Here is a 27,945-nt window from a genome sequence, read left to right as displayed (position 1 = left end):
CCCAGTTGGGTGATTTTTTTCAAAACTCCTGGTGGGTTTTATAGCTTTTTCACCCCCTTTGGCTTCTCCTAACCACACTGGCGCTGTGGTGTAAATAAAATAAAGAAACAAAAAGGACTTTTCCTCTTTCTGTTAAATCCTAGCTCACGTTTGCAGTCCAACACCAGCTCTGGCAGGATACACATTTCAAATCTGACATGTTATAATCACAAAACAGAAAATAAAATTAATTTTTCTACCTTTTGTTGTCTGGTTATATTTCAAATCTTGTTGGTCCAAGGCTCTGGTTTTCTTCTGATAACTTGCTTGCCAGGGTCTCCTTCTTTCTGCATGCTAACCATCCATCTGCCAACTCTGTCCTCCCTTTCCATTTCCCTTCCCTTCCCAGGAAGTCTGGTATCTTTCCTTTTTTTCATCTCCCTCCACAGATCCACCTTTTCTTAAATACCCTTTCATCCGGCATCTCTCCCTCCTTCCCCACCATCCCAGAGTCCACCATCTCTCCGTTTCTTTTCCTAATTACCCTCCTATCCAGTATCTCTATCCCTCCTCCACACCATCCCTTGTGTCCAATTTCTCTCCCTTTCTGTTCCTTCCCTCCCTAAATCCCATGGTCCATCATCTCTCTCCCTCTCCTCTATTTTCAGACCCATTATTTCTTCCCCCCCCCCAAAGTTTGGCATATGCATGTCTCTTTGAACACCCCCTTCCCTCCGTGTACTTCTAAATCATGGTCCCCCCCCAAAGGCCTGTCCCCCCTTAAAGGTCTGCCTGTCCCACCTTGAAGGCCTGCACCCCCCTTGAAGGCCTGTCCCTTCCCCTTGTAGGCCTGTCCCCCCCTTGAAGGCCTGCCTGCCTGTCCCCCCCTTGAAGGTCTGCACCCCCCGAAGGCCTGCACCCCCCCGAAGGCCTGTCCCCCACTTGAAGGCCTGTCCCACCCCCTTGTAGCTTCTCCCCCCCCCTTGTAGGCCTGTCCCCCCTTGAAGGCCTGCCTGCCTGCCTTTCCCCCCTTGAAGGCCTGTCCCCCCTTGAAGGCCTGCACCCCCTTGAAGGCCTGCACCACCCCCCTCGAAGGCCTGCACTCCCTTGAAGGTCTGCACCCCCCCCCCGAAGGCCTGTCCCCCACTTGAAGGCTTGTACCACCCCCTTGTAGCTTCTCCCCCCCTTGTAGGCCTGTCCCCCCCTTGAAGGCCTGCCTGCCTGCCTTTCCCCCCTTGAAGGCCTGCACCCCCTTGAAGGACTGCACCCTCCCCCCCCGAAGGCCTGCACTCCCTTGAAGGTCTGCACCCCCCCGAAGGCCTGTCCCCCCCTTGAAGGCCTGTCCCACCCCCTTGTAGGCCTGTCCCCCCCTTGTAGGCCTGTCCCCCCTTTAAGGCCTGCCTGCCTGCCTTTCCCCCCCTTGAAGGCCTGTCTCCCCCTTGAAGGCCTGCACCCCCCTTGAAGGCCTGCACCCCCCCCTTGAAGGCCTGTCCCCCCCTTGTAGGCCTGTCCCCCCCCTTGTAGGCCTGTCCCCCCCCCTTGTAGGCCTGTCCCCCCCTTGAAGGCCTGCCTGCCTTTCCCCCCTTGAAGGCCTGTTCCCCCCCTTGAAGGCCTGCACCCCCTTGAAGGTCTGCACCCCCCCAAAGGCCTACACCCCCCCCGAAGGCCTGCACCCCCCTGAAGGCCTGCCTGCCCCCCTTGAAGGCCTGCACCCCTTGAAGGTCTGCACCCCCCCCCCTGAAGGCCTGTCCCCCCTTGAAGGCCTGCCTGCCTGCCTGTCACCCCCTCCCCCTTGAAAGCCTGCTTGCCTGCCCGCCCGCCCCACCCTGAAGGCCTGATGCCCCGACCCACCCCGAAGGACCGCTCGCCCCCCTGGCCTCCCCGCACCACCTATGAACAGCCGCAGCAGGATCGCGAAGTCAGCGTCAGCGATCCCTGCGCTGCTTCCTGCGCCACGGTCCCGCCCCTCCTCTGACGTCAGAGGAGGGGCGGGATCGCGGCGCAGGAAGCAGCGCAGGGATGCTGACGCTGACTTCGCGATCCTGCTGCGGGCTGCTTCACAGGTGGTGCAGGAAGGTCAGTGGGGCGAGCGGTCCTTCGGGGGTGGCGGGGGACTGAACGGCAAGGCCGGGAACACCCCCTTAGGGCTGGTACCCGGGGCGGCCCGCCCCCCCCCCGCCCCCCCCTAGGTACGCCACTGGCGCGCGCTATTATGCACGTTAAACCGCTAACGCGGCTTCGTAAAAGGAGCCCTTAATAGTAGACATTCTGAATATAGCTGTAAAAGGGGAGTAATCTATGGCATTCAATTCTGGTCTCCTTATTTCAAGAAAGATATAGTGGCACTAGAAAAGGTTCAAAGAGCGACCATGATGATAAAGGGAATGGGACTCCTCTCGTATAAGGAAAAACTAAAAAGGTTAGGGTTCTTTAGCTTGGAAAAGAGACGGCTGAGGGGAGATATGACTGAAGTCTACAAAATCCTGAGTGGAGTAGAACGGGTACAAGTGGATCGATTTTTCACTCCGTCAAAAATTACAAAGACTAGGGGACACTCAATGAAGTTACAGGAAAATACTTTTAAACCAATATAAGGAACCTTGATCTTTTAGGAGTCACAAATGGCTCTAGTTTTCAGGACATCCATCATGAATATTCATTAAATTCTTATGAAGACATTTTATCTATCAACCAGGTTAATTTGCATATTTGGAGTTAGCCTGGAATACCTGTTTGCTGTCCTTGAAGGGCCAAGTTACCTTTCTCTTATAACGAACTTTGACTGAGCTTCTCAGTCACTTCATGTAAAGCATTCTGCATTCTATTTTGTCCCTGCAGTAACATGTATATAGAAAACATTAAATTTGACCTACAATCTACATACAGGCAATCAGACAGTCTCAGTTTTATGTAGGCTAATGCCTGGACCAAGGGTAGCCAAGTTCTTTCAACACTGATCAGAAATTCCTGTGTATGAGGGCTGCATGAATAGAAATCCATGTGTTTGCAGGCCACACATATATTTTAGCCTACTAGCATGATTAATACTGATGCAATGCATCGAAATCAAATGTTCTAATTAATTACAGAGATGCCAAGGATGAGCCATTCCAGAGTGAGATTCAGCAAAGTGTGAGAATGAAGGCCAAAGCGTGAGGTTTTTCAGATGGTACATCCAAGATATAAAACTAGAATGATTTAATTGAAGTATTGCTTTGCAAATGAATCAAAGCAGCATTAAATGATACTGGCTTTTCTCTGGGGCATTTGGAAGAATACAGACAAAGTGGGGAATAATTTGGGTAAATGTTGTGAACTGAAAATTGTCTTCTACCCAGTAGTTAAAAGTATGTACATTAGTTTCCAAGCACATTTTCTTGCAGTAAAGGGAAATGGGACCGGGCAAGGTGAAGCAGGAGGCAGGAAGGGGTGGTCAGATTTTTTTTTCTTATTGGTTGGATCACTTGGTTTACTTCTAACCCCCTCTTTTACAAAGGTGTGCTAAACTTTTTAGCGCACGCTAAACGCTAATGCATGCCTGTTATCCTATGGATGTGTTAGCAGTTAGCGCACGCGTTGATTTAGCACGCGCTAAATCCGCGCTAAAATGCTTAGCGTGCCTTTGTAAAAGAGGGCCTAAGGCTTCACTTTCATGAAGGAGATTATCAAGATCAGTGCACTGGTACTGAAACTCTGATGATTGAGAAATTGGGCTCAAAGAGTATGAGAATGAGAGAGCTTTCAAATGAGTGTGACACCACTCTTAATGAGTGAAATCTGGCATCTCTGTAACTAAGGAAAACATTTTTGCTATAAACAAATCTCAAGGGGGCCATGTTCTTTTTTTTCCATAATTAATCTCTGTTTATGGGGTGGGGTAGTCAGAACAATTGCATATAAATGGAGCGGGGAATGCTGAAGACTTCACTTATTGCAAGTCCTCAGCAGTAAACATGCCCCTGGCTTGTCGGAAGATGGAGTCCTTTGAAGCATCATATGGGTGCTCTTTGGAGGGAATCTCCAGGGCAGCTGGGATAGACCTGTGATGGGCATCAATAGCATGGCAGATCATTTCAGCAATGAACTGATTGATGAGAATAATTCCAATGTCATCCCGGCCCAGAAAACTGCATTTCTTCTATCTTGGTGACGCTGGTCTCTTTCTCCACCACCAGGAAGTTGAGTTTGCGGTTCTTATTGAGCTCCCCAACCCCGCCGAGAAGAAAGCCAGTGCAGGCATCCTCGTCCTCGATCACCACGATCAGCTTCCCCCGTGCCGCCATCGCTACCGTTGCTGCAGAAAGACTCTTCAAAAGCGGCTTTCGGCGTACACATGCCAGGGGGGGGGGAGGCATTTCCTGAAGTATGAGAAAACTAGGTTTACTATATGGTTCCAGGAAAAGGAGGACGGATTGAGACATCTAGGTTTTACTTCCACTAAAAGCAATGGAAGTAAGGAGGTCAAATAGAGACATCTGGATTTACTTCTATTGAAAGCAATGGAAGTAAAACCCAGATTTCTCAATCCATCCTCCTTTTTCTGGAGCCATATGGTAACGTTTATTAAAATTTGATTGATCGCTTTACATAAAAATTCTAAGCGATTTACAATTAAAATGAGTGGGAAACAAGTAATCATATAAAACATGACGAGAGACAGAGACTTCAATTACAGACTGGAAAATAAGGAAAAGGAAGAACTACAATTTATATAGTAAAGAAACATATAAGGGCAGACCGAGAGGTGAAGGGAAAAAAGAAAGACGTAAAGTAGAAAGAGCGGATTTGGCCTACAGACTGCACATAAGACACACCTGCCCCAGATCCATGGGTGGCCATTATTTCTCACTTCAAAAACGAAGAAACTAAAATGCACCATCTCCAAATGAGAGTATGATATCCCTCCTTTCCCAAAGAAAGACCAAACTTTCTTTACCTCTCTGTCATCTCCAAGAGTCTCTCTCTCTCTCTCTTTCTCATATATTTTGGCTTGCATGCTCTTCATACCTCACCATGGCCCCTTAAATCTCTTTCTCTCTACCATCTCCCCACCAGACTCTCTCTCTCTCTTTATCTCTTCCTAACTTCTTTCACCCATGTCCCCACTGATCTCAGCCCATGAGCACCCCCTTCTCCCACACTCCCTTAATCAGTCAGTTACCTCATCATAGCTGATGAATCACCTCTCACTCCCTAGCCAACAGGTAACCCTCCCCCCCCCCCAGCAAGTAATCCAGTTACTTCCAGTAAGTCACCCATGCAGCTTACATGAGTTACTCACTCTTCCCCCTCACATTGTTGGCTACTGTGTAACCAGGAGTTAAAAAGTACTTTTTTAAATACTTACATTAGTAGCCAGTGTCCATAAGAATGCATCATAAAGAGTCTGGAATTAGCAGCAGCCTTTTTTTCTTTTTTTAGGAGGAGACTGACCGGGACTTGGAAGCATCATTGTCTTATCTTGCTGCACCAGCCCTATCAACTGCATTGAGGACTGTTTGAGATTCAGGATGGCGGTGCCTGGAAGCTATGCTGAACTATAGAGAGGAATAGCTATAGAAGTGAGGCAAAAGGCTGCAGGCAGTGAGAGAAGTTGCTTGGAATCACAACTGCCCCCAAAGAAGTGGCAATGGCATGCCAGTGTCGAGGTTAGGCTCAGTTTCTCTTGTAAGGCTTGGGCCACTGATAAGTCTCCAACTCCTATTGGATTACATGAGCAATAATGTCACTCTTCCTCTAATCATATGGGCTGATGATGCCAGAGACAGAAGCTGATGCCACCTTTTATGTAGGCCAGCAATGCTGCTGCTGCTACAGCTGTTTGTGCCAGTGGCATTGAAAGAGCTGCATTTTTCAGTTCATGGAGCCACATGAAGCTCACGATATTCTGGTGGGTCACCGCTGTCCTAGACCACTTATATAAACTATTTAAGATAATTCAAAAACATTCACTTCAGTAGTTTGATGGATAAAATTCTCTTCAATATAATGAACTGGGTTCCTAATATTAGAGCAGGAGAAGCTTCTGAACTTCTTCCAATGATGTAATAGTTATACAGAACACTAATAAGACATTTTCTTAGGTAATAAACACTATTTGATTTCTAAGCTTGCTGCTTTCCTTACCATTCTGTCTAGCTCAGTGTATTTCAAATTGTGTGCCATGGCAAGATTCCAGGTATGCCGTAAAACACCATGGAGGAGGAGAGGTGCCAGCTGACTGCCTACAGGACGTGCCTCTCGCGGCAAGAGGCACATCCTGTAGACAGTCTGTCGGCGTCTGCACCTCTCCTCTCCTCTGTGCTTCTTCTTTTCCACCGTCCCCTTACTGGCGGCTCAGGGCTCCATTTGGAATGTCTTCACACATGCGTGGATGTCGACACGATGACATCACGTCATCGTGTCAATGTCTGCGAATTTCCAGATGCCCTTGAGCCGCGGCCCCCAGTTCAGGGAGCCGTGGCTTCGTAAAGTTTGCAAGACACTGGCCTAACTCAATTACCATTTGCATTTCAAGGATAGATGTACAAGAGAATAGTAATTCTAATGTAATCAACTACAGCAGTGGTCTCAAACTCAAACCCTTTGCAGGGCCACATTTTGGATTTGCAGGTACTTGGAGGGCAGCCGAAAAAATAGTTAATGTCTTATTAAAGAAATGACAATAAAGAGTTTTACCTCATGCAAAATTGTCATTTCTTTAATAAGACATTAACTGGTTTTTTCTGCATCCCTCACAGTTAAAGTTTTAGCATCTTTCCTTTCTCAGAACTGACACACTTCAATCACTATATTGAAAATAAAATCATTTTCTCTACCTTTTTTGTCTGGTGACTTTATTTTTCTGTGCTTTTAACTATGGGCTCCTTTTACTAAGGTGCGCTAGCATTAAAATCTAGTGCGCACGGCACTATTCCACGCTATTCCACGCGTTAAGGCCCTAACGCACCTTAGTAAAAGGAGCCCTATGTTTCCAGAGCCTTCTTGTCAATTGACTGTTTTTCTCTCCATCTTCACTTTTTGCCTTGCATCCATCTTTGGCATTAACTTAACATTCAATTTTTCCATTTTTCTGCTTTCTTCTCAAAATCTACATTTCCATGTCTTCCCTTCCTATCTCTCTCTCCTTCCCTCCCTATTTCCATGGTCTGACATCTCTCTCCTTCCCTCCTTCCTCCCTAGTGTAACATTTCTCTTTCCCTTCCTCCTTTCTGGCCCCCTCCCAGTCCAACATTTCTCCGTCCTTTCCACCAGATACCCAAAGGAAAGAGTCCCGGCATATGTGACAGCAGCAGGAAGTTGCAAGTCAGCTGATGCCGGTGCCTCTCTTCCTGCCCAGAGTGCGAGATCAGGTACAAGACCGTGGGCCGCAAAATAGCACCCGTGGGGGCCACATGCGGCCCATGGGCTGTGAGTTTGAGACCACTGAACTACAGCTAGTTTGCTTCTGATGCAAATAGCAGCTCAACAAGCATTCCTACCATTTTATTTTTCAAAAAGCTTCCTCTTCTGTTTAATTCTGAGGTCCTTTTACTAAGGCGCACTAATCAATTTAGTGCACGCTAATCGATTTAGCGTGAACTAAAGATTAGCATGTGCTAAATGCTAAGGCACCAATAGAATATAATGGGCGCCTTAACATTTAGCGTGCGCTAATCTTTAGTACACTCTAAATCAATTAGCATGCGCTAAATCAATTAGTGCATGGCTATACAACTCAGAATTGGCCTAGTTCACTAACTCCATTGCAAAGAAAAATTAAAAAGTCATATAGCAAACAATATTTATTAAGAACTAAAATGCAAAACATGGAATGATAATGTAAAACTGCAGTTAACCATTATTTCACTCTTTTTTGTGGTGCACTTAGCACCATGATCAAATTAGCATTAGGCACACCTCCTGCTAGCTGACTGTTTATTTTCTGTTCAAAAATCGGTTCCTAAAGTCATTTGGTAAGTTAAACAAATGATTAGCCCACAGCTTCAACCCCAATGATCTCGGCTCAAATCAGACTGTCACCTATAGCAAGTCACATAACTTTTCCTGTGCTCAAAATTAAAACATTCAGGGTCAGATCACTTTAAGCATGCACATTAAAATATATCCTCTAGTGTTCATTAGTGGTACTACATAAAGAACAATTATTACATATGAAATAATGTAAAATATTAAATATTTGATTATTAGTTATTTCTGCTTCAAAAATAATAGATACTTCCAAAGTATTTGCAAACATACAGAAAATATTGCCTTTGTCATTTATACATTTGTTTTTAAAGGTCTGATGTATAATATCTAGGTACAAAGAGCTAACCAGTATACAGTGCAACAGAAAGCTAGCATACACATAAACACACTGAAATATAGCATGCTTTTAAGCAAGAACATCATTGCAGGTTGGAACATACCGTTGGGGGAATAGGTGGCAGCTCCATCAGTCTGTAGGCATTTGCTTCTGTATCATTCCAGGCACTCAGTGATTCCAGAATCTTGGTACAGTTGATGTCCTGAGGAGAGCAAGACGTGCCTCTTTCAATGGACTGAGCATTCATGTTTAACAAAACAACAGAAAAGTTAACAGAAAAAAAATAAATAAATAGAAAGAAGGTCTGGTATAGACTGGGAAAAACTGTTTGCTTTTCTAACCAAATTCTGATTGTCTTGAGCAGAGCTCCAGTGCAGGGCTTTGCAGTTAAGCCTCAGATGTCAGTATGCATCCACAGCTCAGGCAGAAAACACTAGCAGGAGCTTCCCTTTAAATACCAAAACCTGAGGAGTCTGCACATGCCCAGTCTATGTATTGCTTTCTTAGTACTCAGGCTTTAATTTCATTGCATATTCATCATCTTCGTCTTGGCAAATTTTCAACTATATTGTACCATGTAATATGCTAATATTTAGAAAGAAGAAAGATGAAATAGAATAATGCTAGTTCACCTGGGCATTAGCTCTTATTTGTTCAGGTCACAGGTATTCATGATCAGAGTTATGGAATAGAGAATGACATGGGAACAAATTTTTTTTCCCATCCCCGCAGGAATTCAATTTTCCCATCCTGTCCCCGTGAGTTTTGTCGCTATCGCTGTCGCTGTCTCTGCCCCATTCATGCAACCTCTGCCTTAACCGTACAAGCCTCGAACACTTATGATTTTAAAGTGTTTGAGGCTTGTGCAGATGAGGACAGAGCTTGCAGGAATGGGGCAGGGACAGGAAAAGAACTTGCGGGGACAGGAAAATGAGTTCCCGCAGGGAAAAATTTATGCTCATGTCATTCTCTATTATGGTTTACATTTTGGTTTAAAATACTAGGTGGTCTGATAAGGCGGCGAAAGCTGGTTTAGGGATATACGCCTTGAAAAATCCCGTTGGGTGAAACATGTCAGCACTAATGTCCCTACAAGCTGACCACAAAAAGATTAAAAACTAAGTACTTTTATAATGTATTTTAAAAAAACTTTTTTTGCCTAAAACGTTTGAAGAAAAAAATAAAAGTATTTATGTAGTATGTCCCGGTGAAGATATGGTACATGAAGCCGGATACAGTGAAACTTGTTGAGTATCACGGTGGCACCTCTGAGGGTCGGTGAAATTTGAGATTTGTTGACAAGTGTGAGTTCATAGAAAGGGATGTAAAAGATTGATCCTTTTCCGATCTATTTATGTACAAATTTGCTTGCACAAAAGTATACATCATAAATATATAGTGCAGTTCTTCAATTCTCTATTATGGAACACTAGAGGTCTTTGTTTCTAAACTTTAGGATACCACACTGAGCCAAACACAATGCAGTTAGTAATAATAAGGCCTATATACTAAACTGCATTATGGTTTTTAGCACTATATTTCTTTACGGCAAAAGACAAGGTGTGTGAGTATGGAGCCACATTAGAGGGCATTCCTGGCATTTGGAAGAAAGTAATCAAGATGCTAATGTAAGCCAATGCATTTTACTGTGCATCAACATTGCAAAAGAAAATGAAATTATTTAGGGATCATTTTACAAAGCTATGGTAAGAATTAAACTTAGCGCACCATTTCGTGGGCCCTTCCCGCATGCTGTGTCCATTTTTACTGCAGCTGTAAAAGCCCCTTATTTTCCATTAATTTCATTTATGGCCCTATGCTAATGTTACCATTAACACGTGACCATTTTTAAAAATTGTGGGCTTCTTTACAATGCCGCGGTAGAGGTTTCTACCATGGGCAAGCTAGGTAAATGTTCCGACGCTCATAAGAATTCTATGAGCGTTGGAGCATTTACCTCACCAATCAATGGTAGAAATCTCTAACGCAACTTTGTAAAAGCCAGCGTGTGTGAGCACATACCACCACCTTGACTCAGATTACAGAACCCTGCAAGATTGATACTGTGACTCCACCACCCTTGAACTGAAGAACTGGTATGCTGCCCTGGAAGTGGAGAAGATGAGAGCATCTCAAGGAGAGGAAGGATCAAAGCTTGAAATCCCAAAAATTGCTGGATCCATGACCACTAGGAGGTGTAAGGTAGTGGTAGTTGGTGAGTCCCTTCTGAAGGGTACAGAAGCGTCCATCTGCAGATCAGACATGATGTCCCGGGAGGTATGCTGTCTTCCTGGTGCCAAGATCCAAGATGTTATGGAGAGATTGTCAAAACTCATCAAGCCTGATAACTATTATCCAATGCTGCTCATCCACATTGGCACTAATGATACTGCCAGGTACCCCAGTGAATGTATCAAAAGTGACTTTGTTGCTCAGGGAGAGAAGGTGAAACTGTCAGGTGCGCAGGTGATATTCTCGTCCATCCTCCCTGTCGAAGGTAAGGGCCAAGTCAGAGAAGCACACATCCTGGAGATGATTTGTAGCTACTTGGATGGCGTCGTCAAGAGTGTTTTGGCATCCTGGACCATGGGATGACTTTCTAAGGGCTGCTGAGCAGCAGGGATGGTATATATCTATGAAAGAAGGGAAGAAGTGTCTTGGGCAGCAGGCTGGCTAATCTACAGAAGAGGGCTTTAAACTAGAAGTGATGGGGCAGGTTGATCAAAGCTCCTGGGTGAGTTTAAGCCCTCAGGTAAGCAAATCACTGAATACCTCAACACAGATGGGAAAAGGGGGCGATCTTTGGAAAGCAGTGTACACTAATGCTCAAAGTATGGGAAACAAAATTGTGGATCTAGAAGCTTTGATGGAAGAAGATGAGTTGGATATAGTGCTTTAAAATCATTATCGTAGCAAGGCACCACACCCGCTAGTTTGGCAATGATGGCAGTTAATCCCACAAAGAAGATCTTTTGTAGATTGAAATGCTCGTGTATGGGCGAGTGTCGGCAGTTGTTAAACCTCTGCCAGTGCTGGAACTAGTGTTAACCGTTTAAGATAAGTATTGCCAATACTGGATAGTTCACAGTCCTTCAAGACTGATATTAGACATATTGATGTTGATATTAGTATGACTGGAAAACAAGAAAATTTAGAACAGTATTTTTGAATACAAATAAGTTAAGACTTTTGATAGCTGTGGGAGTGGTGTACATGTGATTAGAACCTGTGATCCCGCATGGGAGATTTCGTCCATGAGGAGCTACATAAACAAGCAAAAACTGATAATGTGGAGGATATGTGGTCGTCTCTGAAGTCCATACTACACGAAGCAACAGACCGATACATAAAGACTGTAAGTAAACGCAGGAGAAACAAAAGACCCCAATGGTTCAGTAAAGAAATTTCAGACCTAGTTAAACAGAAAAGAGACGCTTTTATCGCCTACAAACATTTAGGCAGAGAGGGGGCAAAAGAGGACTATCTAGACAGATCTATAGCTGTCAAAACAGCAGTCAGAGAGGCCAAACTCCGAATGGAGGAAGAGCTAGCACGGAAAATTAAGAAAGGGGATAAATCTTTCTTCAGCTATATTAGCGGCAGAAAAAGAAACAAAGATGGGATAGTACGCCTGAAGCAATCGGACGGTAACTTTGCAGAATCAGACTCTGTGAAGGCAGAATTACTAAACCAATACTTCTGTTCAGTTTTTACCCGCGAAGCGCCGGGAGCTGGTCCACAGCTGCAGATGGGAGATAACCGGAAAGACCCATTTCAAGATTTCGAATTTACGCCCAGTAGTGTCTACGGCGAACTTTCAAGACTCAAAGTAAACAAAGCCATGGGACCAGATAACCTACACCCCAGAATGCTCAGGGAATTAAGGGAAGTCCTGGCAGAACCATTATCTGTTCTTTTCAATCTTTCCCTAAGCACAGGAAGGGTCCCATTAGACTGGAAAACAGCCAACGTAATCCCACTCCACAAAAAGGGCTGCAGGACAGAGACAGCAAACTACAGACCAGTGAGTCTCACGTCTATAGTATGTAAACTCATGGAAACACTGATCAAACAGAATATTGACACAATCCTAGATGAAGAAAAACTGCGTGATCCACACCAACACGGGTTCACCCGGGGTAGATCCTGCCAATCTAATCTGATTAGCTTTTTTGACTGGGTTACCAGACAACTGGACGCCGGAGAGTCACTGGACGTGGTATACTTGGACTTCAGTAAAGCATTTGATAGCGTCCCTCATCGAAGATTACTGAACAAGCTGAAATCGATGGGATTAGGAGACATTCTAACTACATGGGTTGGGGATTGGCTGAGCGGTAGACTTCAGAAGGTGGTGGTAAACGGTACCCCATCCAAAGCATCGGACGTGATCAGTGGAGTGCCGCAGGGATCGGTCCTGGGTCCGATCCTATTCAATTTATTCATAAGAGATATGACGAAAGGACTTAGAGGAAGGGTATCACTGTTCGCCGACGATGCCAAACTTTGTAACATAGTAGGCAGAGGCTTATTACCTGATAATATGACACACGATCTACTGCTGCTGGAACAATGGTCAAAAACGTGGCAGCTAGGCTTCAATGCTAAAAAATGCAAGATAATGCACTTGGGCAGGAGAAACCCCCGTAGAACTTATGTACTAAATGGTGAGACCTTGGTTAGAACTACGGCGGAACGCGATCTAGGAGTGATCATTAGCGAGGATATGAAGGTTGCCAATCAAGTGGAGAAGGCTTCCTCCAGGGCAAGACAAATGATGGGGTGTATCCGTAGAGGTTTCGTCAGCAGGAGACCTGAGGTTATGATGCCGTTGTACAGAGCCATGGTGAGGCCTCACTTAGAGTACTGTGTTCAGTTTTGGAGCCCACACTACCGAAAGGACGTGCTGAGGATCGAGTCGGTTCAGCGAACAGCTGCCAGGATGGTCATGGGGCTCAAGGATCTCACGTATGAAGAAAGACTAAAGAAGTTGCGGCTGTACTCACTTGAGGAAAGAAGAGAACGGGGAGATATGATTGAAACGTATAAGTACATCACGGGACGCATCGAGTCAGAAGATGACATCTTCTGGCTCATGGGACCCTCAACCACCAGAGGGCATCCGCTGAAAATCAGGGGAGGGAATTTTCATGGCGATCCCAGGAAGTACTTCTTCACCGAAAGAGTGGTGGATCATTGGAACAGACTCCCACCCCAGGTGATAAAGGCCAGTAGCGTAACGGATTTTAAGAAAAAATGGGATACTCACGTGGGATCTTTAAGGGAGTAAATTCAGGGGGGGGATACTTGGAATGGGCAGACTTGGTGGGCTATAGCCCTTTTCTGCCGCTTTTTTTCTATGTTTCTATGTTTCTAATGTGGATCTGGAATAACATTTTGTTATAAGAGATCCTATTATCTGAGGAACAGTTGTACTAAGATATACCCACCCCACCAGTTCAGTCTATAGTCAAAGTATTTTGAAAGTTTTGTGGAGTTGACACCCTTTTTTAAATTGATATCTAAAAGTTATTAGGTTTGAATAGCCGTATGATATATTTTACCCTCAATACTACAGCTTAGTTCATGTTCATATATGGACAAAAGTTATAGAGAACTCCTCTTCTGACATCACTGAAGAGATTAAGGCATGATCTCCCCCCTCCCCCCCTTATTTCCCCAGTGGTCACTAACTCCATTCCACACCCGAAAGATGTGAAAGAAACTACTACTACTTGAGTACCTGATTGTAAAACCGCTTAGATAATCTTGATAGGCGGTATATAAAAACCTAATAAACTTAAACTTGAAACTTATCACTTATATAATGCTGAAATGCGTATGCAGCGCTGTGCATTTTGAAATTCATAGACGGTCCCTACTCAGAAGAGCTTACAATCTAACTTGGACAGCCAGACATGGTATATAGGGTTGGGGATGCAGAGCATACCAGCCTGGGTAATGGCCAGTTCTCTTACAACAGCAAACAGGCCCCTGGAGTAGTCTAGTAGTTGGTGCAGTAGACTGTCGAGAAGGGGACCCAGGCCTATATCCCACTTTAAATAGTACACATGTGATAGAATATGTGGACGCTCCAAAACCTACCAAAAACTTACTGAAACTACATATAGATGACACCTGCAGGCATAATGGTCATTGTTGTGGTATATAATTGTATGCAGTAGTTTATGGGTGGGATTTTGAGGGCTTCCCATACAATGTAAGGGAATAATGGTGAGATGTGTACCTGGGACCTTTTATGTAATCTCTACACTAATGCCCCCTTGGGTGCTCCACTGCTCTGTTGGGATATCTATGTGGCCAGTCTACTAAGAATGCTGGTTCCTAATGGCTTTTTTTTGGTGCATTTTTCCTTTGATCATTTTTTTTTTTTTAATAGTCCTAAAAGATAGATACACTGAGCTCTAAAACATCTAGCACATGGCCATTTTTGAAAAAAAAAACAAAAAGTTGGGTGTTAATCTGCTTTGAAAATGGTTCATTTTTTTCTACTTGGCATTTGGACATTTGTTTCCAAAACATCTAACACTGGATTTAGACATTATATTAAAAATGCCCTTTCACGTAACTAGACTTAAAGTTCTGCAAGGTCTTTCTAAAACAAGTTGATATTATCTTGATGGCAATGCTGCTAATTATTCTTAGGGACCAATAATGTCTACAATCATTGAGCTGCAACTCCTCCCCACTTCTCCAGCTGAGGCCATAGTGCAAAACGCTCATAACCAAGTCTGCTATGTAATGAGGTCAGCTGGTCTCTGAACTACCACAGCGGTCTGAGGATGAAAGAGGGCTGCCGGTACTGTAGCATCCCTTGGGCAACACCGAGGAATCATCTTAGAGTTTCCAAGTTTATTCTATATTTGATATAGCGACCATCAGCAAGTATCTGGTCAGTTTGCAGAGTAAAATTAAAGTTAATTACAGTATTAAAATTAAAATATAGTTATAAAAAAGAAAAGGTCATTTACTAAATATTACATAATTGACTGGCAAAACTTAGGGCTCCTTTTACTGAGATGCGCTATGCATTTTAGCACGTGCTAAATAGCGCGTGTTAATCACATGCTAATCGCTAATGCGTGCATATTAGCCTTTGGACGCGTTAGCAGTTAGAGTGCGCGTAGATTTAGCGCATGCTAAAACGCTTAGCGCACCTTAGTAAAACAGGGGGTTAGACAGGTTTGAGAAGACTTTCTTCCAACAGTTTGGGTCGGCAAGGATTCCATGTACATCCCCTCCCCCCCAAGTATGCCATCTAGTGTGGGAAGTTCTCCCCCACTTATAGATATTGATTGAAAACCTCTTTGAGACCTGGTAAATGGTGGTACAGCAAACAAAATGTCCCATCATATTTAAGGTCTGAATAGAATTTGGATAAATTCAAAGGTGGCCTCAAAAGTTTTTTGTATTTAAGGATGCATATGACTATTAATTGGTCTATGGGACTTTTCTAGCTCATTTTCAAATGGTCTAAGTCACAACGTCCAAGTTCCGTCTAGGCTCTGTTGTAATACTTTCGGTTATACATGCTGTACGACTAAGTCTAAACCGGCCCACATCCCGCCCAAATCCCGCCTTCTCCTCCTGAAACGCCCTGTTTAGCTATGGTCGATCAGTGGCACTATGAAGGCCTAGGTCGTTTAGAAATACATCCAAAACCCGGTTTGATTATCGGCACTTGGACGTCTTTCATTTATGATCATCCAAGTGCCGACTTAGGCCGGTTTTTGGACGTTTTTCTCTTTCGATTATGAGCCCCTTAGAATTTATGATTAAGGTTTTATCAAATATTTAATAAAATTGAAACAAACCCTGCCCTAAATAATCTCCTTCATTATTCCAAATTGATAGAAATATGTTTCAAATGTATATGTGTATGCTGAATATTCATGATTTTATTTTAACTTTTAAATTTTGTTCACAGTAACCCCCTCTTTTACAAAGGTGTGCTATGCTTTCTAGTACGCGCTAAATATTAGTGCACGCTAAACACGTGCTAAACCCTATGGACGCATTAGCACATGCGTTGATTTAGCACGCGCTAAACATACACTAAAATGCTTAGCGCATTTGGAGAACTCTAGAATTCATATTCAGTATCCATATGTCTTACACTAATTACAGTTACACCAATTACATATATTTTAACACCTAACATTATCTTTTATTAGAACATAAGAATTGCCGCTGCTGGATCAGACCAGTGGTCCATCGTGCCCAGCAGTCCGCTCACACGACGGCCCCCGGGTCAAAGGCCAGTGCTCTAAAATGAGTCTAGCCTCACCTGTGTACATCCCAGTTTAGCAGGAACTTGTCCAGCTCAGTCTTGAAACCCTGGGGGGTGTTTTCCCCTACAACAGACTCCGGAAGAGTGTTCCAGCTCTTCACCACTCTCTGGGTGAAGAAGAACTTCCTTACGTTTGTACGGAATCTATTCCCTTTCAACTTGAGAGTGCCCTCTCGTTCTCCCTACCTTGGAGTGTGTGAACAGTCTGTCTACTAAGTCTATTCCCTTCAGTATTTTGAATGTTTCGATCATGTCTCCTCTCTGTCTCCTCTTTTCAAGGGAGAAGAGGCCCAGTTTCTCTAATCTCTAATCACTCCTTTCTAACACCAGATTGTCAGTCAGTTGCTATGCCCTTTGCTGTGTTCACTTCCCTCTCTTCCTCTTCTCTGCAAAAGACAGGAAATGAATGTTGGGGGACTGGAAAGAGGGGTTGGATTTGGGTGCACAGTGGTGTGTTGGTTTTGGGTTGTTTTTTTTTTACTGTGTTCTGTCCACATCAGCATCTCCCTCCCAGGTGAAAGCAGTGAGCATGAGCAAAGTCAGGGGACAGAGGACTCTCAGATAACCAACATGTTGGATTAACTGACACTGCCCAGTCTTCCATTTTTGTTGCTTTCTGCAGTTTCCGTGCACACCAGGTAGCAATACTTTTTCTGGATTAGAATCTTATTAGTCCCATTACCCTACCTTGCTCAGGAAATCCAATATCTAATAGTTGACAATATTAGAAACTAGTCAAACAATATCAAATCGTAAATTATAAAATATATATTAGATCTATGCTTCTTGTTTTAGATAGGGATGAATGCATACAAATGTTTAGCATTTTACAACTCTTGAGTATGCTACATAAATTTGACCTTGAAAGAAGGAAAATGTTCCTGGGTTAAAATTTGCTAGTTTAAGTGACTTGAGATTTACTGATGGAGACTGTGCATGTGTGTTTCTCAGTGAAACAGAAAATCAGTGATAATGTGTTTTACACCTAGAGGTAGAGTATGTCTCAGGGGGAGAAAGAGAAGCTGCGTTTCTCTAAGAATGAGAGAGTCAGTGTTAGTGTGTGCATTTCTCACAGAGAGAATCAAAGAGTGTGTTTATATTTCTCTGACAAAGATGGGGAGAGTGTGTTTCTTAGCTGCCATGTATCTCAAAGGGAGAGAGAGTGTATGGCTGAATGTGTGCTTTTCTCAAAGTTCATGTCTTTCTCAGAAAGAAAAAAAGAGAGTCTGAAGCTCAGAGAAAAGTGGATATTTGCAAAGTAGCTATGTTTGGCTGTATAGTATTTACATAATGGTGTTCAAATGCTTAAACAGAACAATATAAATATATACAGTAGATAGATATAGATTTATAGATATAGATTTGAATACCTTTTGAATAAATACTGGACAACCTAACAGCTACTTTGCAGCGTAAAATGTCTTCTTTTCTCTGAGCTAGAGGCTTGAACCTTAGATAGACAGAAATATAGATATATCTATCTATATACAAAGATAAACATATACATATAGAGAGGAAAATCTATCAATATCAATCTATCTATAAAGATACAATAGAGAGGGAGAGGTTATCAAGGTGTGGGGAAAGGCAAGCTTTCACTGCTTCTTGATTAACCACAGTATCTCAGTACCACAGATTAATGACTCCTGTGGTAAATGCATAACACTGATTGTGATAAACCTCACATTCAGCATTAAGCCATGGTTCGGGAGCATTGGGCCGCAAAGCTACTGCTAGTGCTCCTTGGCCACTTCTTAATGGAACAGGCACAGTTCAAAGCAGTTGATCCCTGATTGGTTGGTATCCAGTCTAAATATGCAGATAAAGGCAAGAGAACTCTGAAAGAATAAGGGGTTATTTTTGGCTAATGTTACCATTCCATCTCCATACAACAGGAACTGCCAGCCCAAGACTGAGCGGACTATGTGTCCCAGACTGCACTGGGCTTTTTAGCACAGTGCTGAGCTACCTTAAACAAGGTAATCCTGCTGAGTCAGGGGGTGGGGTTCAGCAGGGAGGTGTTTATCTGCCACAGAGGAGAATCATTAGGGCAAGGTCCCAAAGTAAGAGGACCCCAAAGGAGAGAAACCTTTCCTAGCTGTGGCTGCATTCAAGTCATGGGGAGGACTGGAGTGAGAAAGCTAGCTGAGAACCCATCCAGAAAAACACTAGAGAGGTGAGCTTCTGATTAGAGAATGACATAGGGAAAAAATTTGTCCCACACCTCTGCTCCGTCCCTGCAACCTCAGTCCCTCTCCCCGTCCCATCCCTGTAACCTCGGTCCCCATCCCCATCACTTTCCCGTGAACTCAGTCCCCCATCTCCGCCACATCCCCACAAACCATCTGATCCCATTGGCACAAGCCTCAAATAGTTTTATACTGAACTTATTTTATTAAAGTAGAAAAAGTAACAATATTCTGTACAACTGTCATTTTATAAATGAAAGTTCTGGCTGCTGAACTAGAGGAAGAGATATTTAGCTGACAGGGCTTTGTTTATAAATGTTTAGCAACACAACTAATATACTACTTTATCCTAAAGCAAAAAAAAAGAAAAGAAATAGAAAATTTTTGTCTACCTTTCCTCATCTTCTCATCATTCTATTCCTTCCATCTACTGTCTCTCTTCTTTCTACCTCTTCCATATGGCATCTTCCCTGTTACTGTGCCTCTCCCTTCCATCTGTCTCTCCACCCCCCATTGATCTGGCACCCATCTTCTTCCCTCCATTCCCCCATAGTCTGGCATCTCTGTCTTCTTCCCTTCCATCTTTCCTTCCCTCCCCTAGGTGGTTTGTAGCATCTCTCTCCTCCTTTCCTCCCCTCGGATCTGGTATTTCTCTCCCCAATCCAGCATGTGCCCTTTTTTCTTTATCCATTCCTTCCATCCAGTTCCCTTCAGCGTCTGTTCCACTCTCTCCCCTTCCCACTTTCCTTCAGCATCTTCTCCCCTCTCTCTCCTACCCACTTTCCTTCAGCGTCTTCTCCCCACTCTTTCCTCCCCATTTCCCTTTAGCATCTGTTCCTTTCACCCCTCCCCCTCTCTCTCCACTTCACTTCAGCACCTTTCACGTGGTCCAGCAGCCCTCTACCTCCCTCCTGATTGCCACAGTCTGGGCATCTCCCTCTCTTCCCCTTACCTTCGCTAGTGATTTTCATGTCTCCAAGCGGCACTAGCCATTAAACAAGTCACATGTGGCTGCCTGAAAGTTCTCCTCTGATGCAACTTCCTGTTTCCAGTTGCATCAGAGGATAAGTTTCAGGCAGCCACTTGTGCCTTGTTTAAAGGCAAGTGCTGCTCGGAGACATGAAAATCGCCAGCGAAGGGAAGGGAAGGAAATGCCTGGACCGCAGCGATCGGGAGGAACAAGGGAGGGGGCTGCTAGACCGCACAATCGCGAGGGGTGGTAAATATTTTGGGCATGTTCCCCCAAGTAACTACGGGGACAAGGCTATTCACTGCTCCACAGGGTAGTGAATGGTCTTGTCCCCGTATCCGTGGCAACCAGGATTTTTTCCTCCCCTTTTCAGCAGGTTACCTGCGGCTACCCACAAATAGCTGCAGGTAAGAGTCACCATGCCATTCTCTACTTCTGATTAAGATCTCTACAAACTGAACCTGCTTGTTTAATGGTGACTGTCCTGTGTTTGGGGCATAGCAGCTGAGCTGAAACCAGTTGAAACTGTTGTTGAAGAAAAGGGGTTTCTTTCTCCTAAATGTTCTTCTGTTTGGATTATTAAAAAGTGAAGTAGGAACCAGACTTATGGTGCTTGTAAACCTGAAAGAACTGGAGAAATTGACCAAAGGCTGAGGTTGCTGGACTGAATGTGATATGGTTAACTGTACAGGCTGTTGCACTATATATGAGATATAAAAGTTAAAAGCATATCTTTACCTATGAGGGAACAGGCTCAGGTAGATGTCTCAATAACACATTTTGTTGCATCTTCTAAAGTGGTTTATGTGTGCTGATTGGGTAAATGTGCAGGCTTCCTGGAAAACCCGGCCAGGAATCTGGACAGTACTCTAGTGCTTACATCTGTACAATCTGTTTAAGTGCTGCTTAATAAAAGAAATGGCTAGCTCAGAAGGGTTTAACCAGGTAGAGGCATCCCCTTCTCATTTAAATCCTTTGAACACTGGGCCCGTGAATGCTTGGATTATTGCAAATTAGTGCAAATTTTTGTCTGGGTTTCAGTGAACAATTCAGACAGTTCACAACTGATTCCATTCTTTCATATATCTCCCCTCCCCCTCCATCTCCAGCTTCCTTGAAGTTCCTTTCCTGATCTGTATAATTAATAATGGTTCAGTTCCTATTTAAGAAGATTGTTCTTTGAGGTCCAGGAAGCATCAGTTTTATTTTACCACTCCATGGAAACCTGTTATATGATTGGCAGCATGATCAAATGGAGAAATAATCCTCAAAGGTCATCAAATCCCTTAAAAATCATGTGTCTCTTTGCCTTATTAGTGCTGGCTTTGTTGCAAGAGTTCATGTCATTCCAGACCGATGAGTTTCATGTTCTCAAATGCTTAAATGATGAGAATAGAAAATGCAAGATAAGCCTAAAAGTGCAATGTGTTAATATAGAGCTGTCTAGTTCTTATGTAGTGTTCTAATAGAGTTTGACCTAATTGTTTCTTTCAGATATTTAGACATAAAAATCGAAGGTAATATAGTAGCTGATTTTTTCATATGTTTATTCATGAAAAAAATGACATTATTGCTCAATGGGATGAACAGTGAAAATGAATAATGTACTGCTAAGGAAAATTATTCAACCATAAGACAGTGCTGAGAGAAACATTTCTTGGAAAACTAGATGCCTTGTTTAAGACTCAGTTCAGGTTCTAACTTGCAGTATTTATTCAGTGAAGTTCACGAAAACTTAGGGTTCCTGTTATAAAGATGCACTAAGCATTTTAGTGCATGCTAACCTTGCGCTAAATGCTAACGTGTGCCTGTTAATCTGTGGACGCGTTAGCGTTTAGCGCGTGCTAAAAATGCTTAGCGCACCTCAGTAAAACAGGGGGTTAGCAAGAGAGAAAATGGAGGCATATAAACACCATATGGCCTATCCAGCCTGCCTAGCCATAGCATCTACTAACCTTTCCTTTTCCTTAGAGGTTTTATGTGCTTGTCATATGCTTTTTTTCAGTTCAGATATAGGTTTTTTTCTCCACTGGAAGGCTGGCCCACAAGTCCAACAAGTACCTTAGATTACTCCTGTCTATCTTTAGCACCTTCATTCTGTGTCCCTTCCAGTGTTGTAAGTGTAACTAATTACTGTATTTAAGTAAAATTTTGTTACTTTTTCATGTAAAGTACAGAATGACATCTGTTACTTTTACTGATGTAGCAATCATCACTTTTTACTATTATTACCTAGTTACATCTGATGCTTACAGTTAAAAGTAAAACATTAAAGCAAAAGTAGAAACAAGATGTACATAAATGACATTTACACCCAGCCCTCCCCCCTTACAAAACTACAGAAGCAGTTTTTAGCGCAGGCTCGGCGCACTGAATGCTCTGCGCTACTCCTGACGCTCATAGGAACTCTGAGTGTTGGGAGCAGCGCATTCAGCGCGCCGGTCTGCGCTGAAAACCGCTTCTGAAGTTTTGTAAGGGGGGAGGGCTGGGTGTAAATCATTTATGTACATCTTGTTTCTACTTTTGCTGTAATGTTTTACTTTTAACTGTAAGCATCAGATGTAACTAGGTAATAATAGTAAAAAGTGGTGATTACTACATCAGTAAAAGTAACAGATGTCATTCTGTACTTTACAAGAAAAAGTAACAAAATTTTACTTAAATACAGGGAGGGATAAATTCCTCAGTAAACCAAACAGCAAACCTAGAACAGGATTTTGCTACTGCAAACTTCATCATGCAAACAATGGATCATTTCACCTTAAATCTTGTTATTCAGTAATGTAGCCTATTAGAACAGTAGAGTTGCCTGCAAGCAAGGACTAACTGAAAAGTAATGAGACTGCCTCTGTTTTTCTTTCCAAGAAGTAGACGTGGCAAAATCATGCTGGTTCTTGTGAAGCTTCGTAGCATGTTTACACTGAGACTGTTGGCCAGCGATTACCCTTGATTTACACAGGCTCATGTTTATTTTTATTTGCAGTTTAATTTGAAACCTTATCAACCTCGGACCCCTGATGAAGGCGTGTTAATCGAAACACGGACCGTGTCGGGTCCCTTGGTTTGTTAAAAGGTGGTAATGTTAACAGCATTTAATAATAGATATAATAAACATAGCCTGCATCTTGTAAGTTTGTCTGCAGTTTTTCCTTGTTTTCTTGTGAAGCTCATACATCAGTGTTTCTGAACCTGCAGTTGAACTGGCAGACGAGGAAGATATCTGTGAATACACCAGATGTGGGTGATTGAAGCCGAGGGTGGTGCAACAATTGGCATAGCAAAGGAGGTTGGCACCCAGGGTATCACTGCAGTGTAACCCCCCCCCCCCCACACACACACACACACACACACACTCTTCCCTATTGCTTGGGTGCCTCCCACCCCCATATACCTCTTGAAATGTTTGCCACCACTTGCACCGGTGTTGGCTCCCTTCTGACATCACATCCTGGTCCTGTGACCAGAAAGTGACTTCAGAAGGGAGCCAATGCTGGAGCAATCTGTAAGTGGAAGATGTTGCTCGCAACGGCAAACATTTTAAAGAGGTATTTATTTGGGGGGAAAGAGAGGAGGATAGGTGCCACTGCCCCCCTCCTCCCTGTAAAGATGGCACCCAGGGCAATTCACATATCCCGCTACCCCCTTACTACGCCTCTGAACCAGACCAATAACCAATGCTTGTGGCACACCACTGGTAACGTTGGTTTTCTCAGAGTGAACTCCATTTACCACTACTCTTTGTTGTCTCCCATTCAACAAATTCCTAACCCAGTTGTCATTTTAGAGTTTAAACTAAGGGCATTCAGTTTATTTATAAATCACCTATGTGGAACCATGTCAAAGGCTTTGCTAAAATATAAATATACTATGTTCAGAGCTCTCCTTTGATCCAACTGTCTAACCACTTGGTCAAAGAAATTAATCAGGTTTGCCTGACAAGACCTACCTCAAGTAAAACCATGCTGCCTCAGGTCCTGTAATCTCACTATTCTCTCTTTCCATTAACTAGCTTATTCACAGAAGACAGATCAATGGGTCTGTAGTTCCCACCCTTCTCGTTACTTCTGCTTTTGTGGAGAGGGACCAAAACTATTGACAACCGCACCTATTTTCTGTTAATTTTTCTTTTTACTTCAGAGTTTGAAACTTTATACATTCCAGAAAATCCAAATAAAATAAGCAAGAATTGGTGCCTTTCAAAAAAAGAAAAACTTAAACCGCCATTTATCCCCCATTATGAGGACAGAAAAGAGAACAAGATTCTAAACAATCTCACATTTATACATGCCATATAATTTCAAATCCATTTAACTGCTTCTTCCCCCTAGCTCATACAAAAAAAAAGCTTTTTAAAGAATTTTTATCCATAAGGAAACTATCCAAAAGTGTTGGGTTGAAAACAAACCCCCAAATTTTATAAATGACACCTATATTAGGTACTGCTAGGTACCTTAATTGCAACCACCTAGTGATGCCTAAGTTCGGGATCAGTGCTTGTCACCATGCCGGTTTTCAGCCAATCAAAAAAAAAGAATTATGCAAGTTAAACGTTCAGTGCCGAACTCATAGGACGCCTAGCAACACCTAAGTGGAGGCACCGCCCATGCCTAATGATGCCTATGTTAAAAAGCAGGCATGGTTATGGGCGGAGAATAGGCGTAGTCATAAAAACATGATGGGAGATAAAGGCCAAATGGCCCATCCAGTCTACCATTATCTCTTCCTCTCTTTCAGATCCCACGTGCCTATCTCACACTTTCTTGAATTCAGACAGTTTTTGTCTCCACCCTCTGTTCCATGCATCTACCACCCTTTCTCTAAAAAAGTATTTCCTTAGATTACTTCTGAGCCTATCACCTCTTAACTTCATCCTAAGCCCTCTCATTACAGAGCTTCCTTTCAAATGAAAGAGACTTACCTCATGTGCATTTATGCCATGTAGGTATCACATCTCCCCTCTCTCGTCTTTCCTCCAAAGTATACATCTTGAGATCTTTAAGTCTGTCCCCATACGCCTTATGACAAAGACCATGCACCATTTTAGTAGCCTTCCTCTGGACCGACTCTGCTTAGGTGCCTCTAGGTTGATTCTATAAATGGTGCCATTTTTTGATTGACAACCAAGTCGAGTGGTCACTCGACATCATTTATAGAATCTGGCCCAAACTGTTTCCCTTTTTAGGTTACCAAATGTTTACAGGGAAACCTTAAAAAATATTGACATAACTTTGGATTCCAATCCAAGAAAAAATTTCCCCCAAGCTGTGTGGCATGAACCACATCGGGGATAACCTGGTTTCTCTGTACTCAAATCTGAAATTATTTCTTTTTATAATGTTTCAAAGCAACTGGCTTATCATACTCATACATACACAGAGAGATTTATTTTATGGAAGTCTTCATGACTTTTATTTTGTAGGGGATGGGAGGAGAAGGTAATGATTAGACTGTCAAAGCATCTTTGAAGCATTGATTCTATGTATGCTCAAAATCATTTTTATGAACCCATTTCTTTCTTCATTTTTATTTATGCATTGTGCTCTAGGGACAATTTGAATATTTATTTTGCCCTTGTCTTTGACTATTGGGAATCAGTAACCACTTTTAATCTAATCTAGTATTTCTGAATCGCGCTATGCCTAAACAGGTTCAAGGTGATTTATAATTTAAGGAGTTACAGAATATATATTCCATATTATAACATTATGAGGAAGGCAGAGTTATGAATGGAGAAATAAGGATGAGAGAATGGAGGTTCTATGCAGTGGTGTAGCGAGGGTGAGAAGTGCCCAGGGTAGTGGTGCTCCCTCCCCTACATGGGAACAGGAAGTGATGTCAGAGGAAGAGCTAATGCTGGCACAAACAATTGCCATTCCATTCCTAAGGGCTGCATCACATTTTCTACACCTGGACTCGCTACTGCAGCTTTGTAAAAGGGGCCCTTAGGTACCAAGGCCCTGAGTCTATGAAATGCGCTTACAGTTTGGCTAGGTCTGCCAATCTAGATGCCTGTCTAGGCATCTAACTTAAAAAAAAAAAAAAAATGGGTTCAATCAGTGCTGACTAATTTAAAAAATTTAATTTTCAGGTAGGCACCTAACTCGGTAGGCGCCATGTAGGCATCCACACAAGGCACTTAGTGGTGCCTACTTGAAAAGTTTGGGCATGGAATGAATTAGATGCTGGTATTTTAGGCCATAAAAACCCGGTACCAGTGCCTAAGGGCTCCTTTTATTAAGCCGTGCTTGCGGGGTTAACGCGTGTGACATTTCATCACGCGCTAGCCCCCGCGCTGGACAAAAACTACCGCCTGCTCAAGAGGAGGCGGTAGTGGCTAGCGTGGTCGGTGGTAGTAGCTAGCGCGGCCGGCGGTTTAATGCACGCTATTATGCGCGTTAAACCACTAGCGCAGCTTGATAAGAGGAGCCCTAAGTTACAGACACCTACCAGCGCCTTACTCGAGTTAGGTGCAGCTAGGTGAGATTCTCTAAATGGTGCCTAACTTAGACTGACGTTGTAGGGGCCATTTCCCTAGGCACCTATTGATTTAGGTGTCATTTATAGAATGAGGCCCTAACAGCTAATTTTAGGCGGTGATAACCGGATAAGTTTAGCTGAAAATTAGCAGATAGTCCCAAACAAGTGACTTAACCTGTCTATGGCCATTTCTGGCTAATTAAATTGCTTTGAATATCAATCCCCTTGGGTTTTTTATTTTTTTACTGAAACAGTTGCTAAAACTTTGGTTATGAGAAGTAACCAATATACCTGTAACATTTGAGCTCTAGTCGGCCATTCTTGCAGTGCTTTGCTTTCTGTTCTATATTAGTTTATAAATATTTCCTGTTATGTCTTTCATTCAATAAGGGCTCCTTTTACTAAGCTGCGATAGCGGTTTTAGCATTAAGCTGGCATTAGTGCTAGCCACATAGCGTGAGTTTAGCGTGCGCTAAAATCCTGCGTGCACTAAAAACGCGATCGCAGCTTAGTAAAAGGAGCCCTTTGTGTTTGCTTGAATGTACTTGAAAACATTGCAATAATTTTTTTTAAAAAATACAAATTTAAGAGGGTGATTTTCTGATGAGGGCTAGAATTGCTGCAGAGTTAGATGTGGGGACTGCCAGGCATGAAGTGAAAAAAAAATGTTGAGAATAAAACAGGTGCACGCTCCTGTCTGGAAGAAAAAGAGTGTGATCAGGGAAGAATGGGCACAAGAGGAGAGTCAGGGACCCTTTGGGAATCTGGGCTCAAGTACCGAGAAGTGAAAATTCAGACAAGCAGGTGGGAATGCAAAAATTGGATGAAGACTTAGAGAGGTAAGTGGAGATTTCAGATACTGGGAGATCTCTTCATAAGGAAAAAAATAAAATTGTTAACAAAGGATCCCAGAATGCATGCCTTATTAAAAAAAAAAAAAAAAAAATACATAGTCCCATTCTTTATCTATGTGAGGTATTATTTAATCACATCGGTCTGGGGAGGGCTTCGATGGCTGGGATGGTTTAGAAGGGCTGGAGTGAGCTTTGACGGAGACTTCAGTAGATGGAACCTAAGTGCAGTACTGGGCAGAGCTTTTGGTTTCTGGCCCAGAAATAGCTAAGAAGGAGGAAAATTTAAATTAAGTCAGTAATTTAAAGAGAGAGTAAGGTTGGGCAGACTGAATGGACCATTCGGGTCTTTATCTGCTCTCCTCTACTATGTTACTATCTCATATTGTAAAGAAAGGAAATCTGTGCAATGCAACTATTCACATCCAATAACAGTATTTTGTATGCTGTACTTTGTGCAGGCTTTTGTATTCCTTTGATTTTCACATTTCTTTCAACAATAAAAGACAACATAAACTGACCCCCTCTTTGACTAAGGTGCGCTATGCTTTTTTGCGCGCACTAAACACACGCTAAATGCTAACGTGTGCATGTTATCCTATGAACGTGTTAGCGTATAGTGTGCACGCTGATTTAGCACGCGATACATGCGCGCTAAAACGCTTAGCGCACCTTAATAAAAGAGGGCCTGAGTGTATGTTGAATCAGGAATACATTATCAATTAGCAGTTTTAACAGTTTAGTTTTTCATTCTTCATAATAACATCTGCTAGGGATATAATATGCCAGATACTCACAAAATGGAACAAAGCCCGAACAAAGCAAGAAAAGACACATGCATGCTTGCATAACACTGTATC

General features: G+C 43.0%; 1 protein-coding gene and 1 pseudogene across 1 annotated transcript in view; both read right to left on the bottom strand.

Annotated features, from left to right (window-relative positions):
• The window catches only part of OPN4 (opsin 4), a 162,712-nt gene that overhangs the window by 113,886 nt on the left and 20,881 nt on the right, over window positions 1-27,945 (bottom strand). Inside the window, exon 2 of the mRNA XM_033942952.1 lies at window positions 8,391-8,680. Coding sequence (XP_033798843.1) covers window positions 8,391-8,680 — 290 coding nt within the window. The remainder of the gene's footprint in view (window positions 1-8,390; window positions 8,681-27,945) is intronic.
• LOC117358731 lies at window positions 3,908-4,262 on the bottom strand (annotated as a pseudogene).

Source organism: Geotrypetes seraphini, chromosome 4 (genome assembly GCF_902459505.1).
Source record: "Geotrypetes seraphini chromosome 4, aGeoSer1.1, whole genome shotgun sequence".
NCBI classification, from domain to species: Eukaryota; Metazoa; Chordata; class Amphibia; order Gymnophiona; family Dermophiidae; genus Geotrypetes; species Geotrypetes seraphini.
This window is presented reverse-complemented; position numbering and strand designations above follow the sequence as displayed.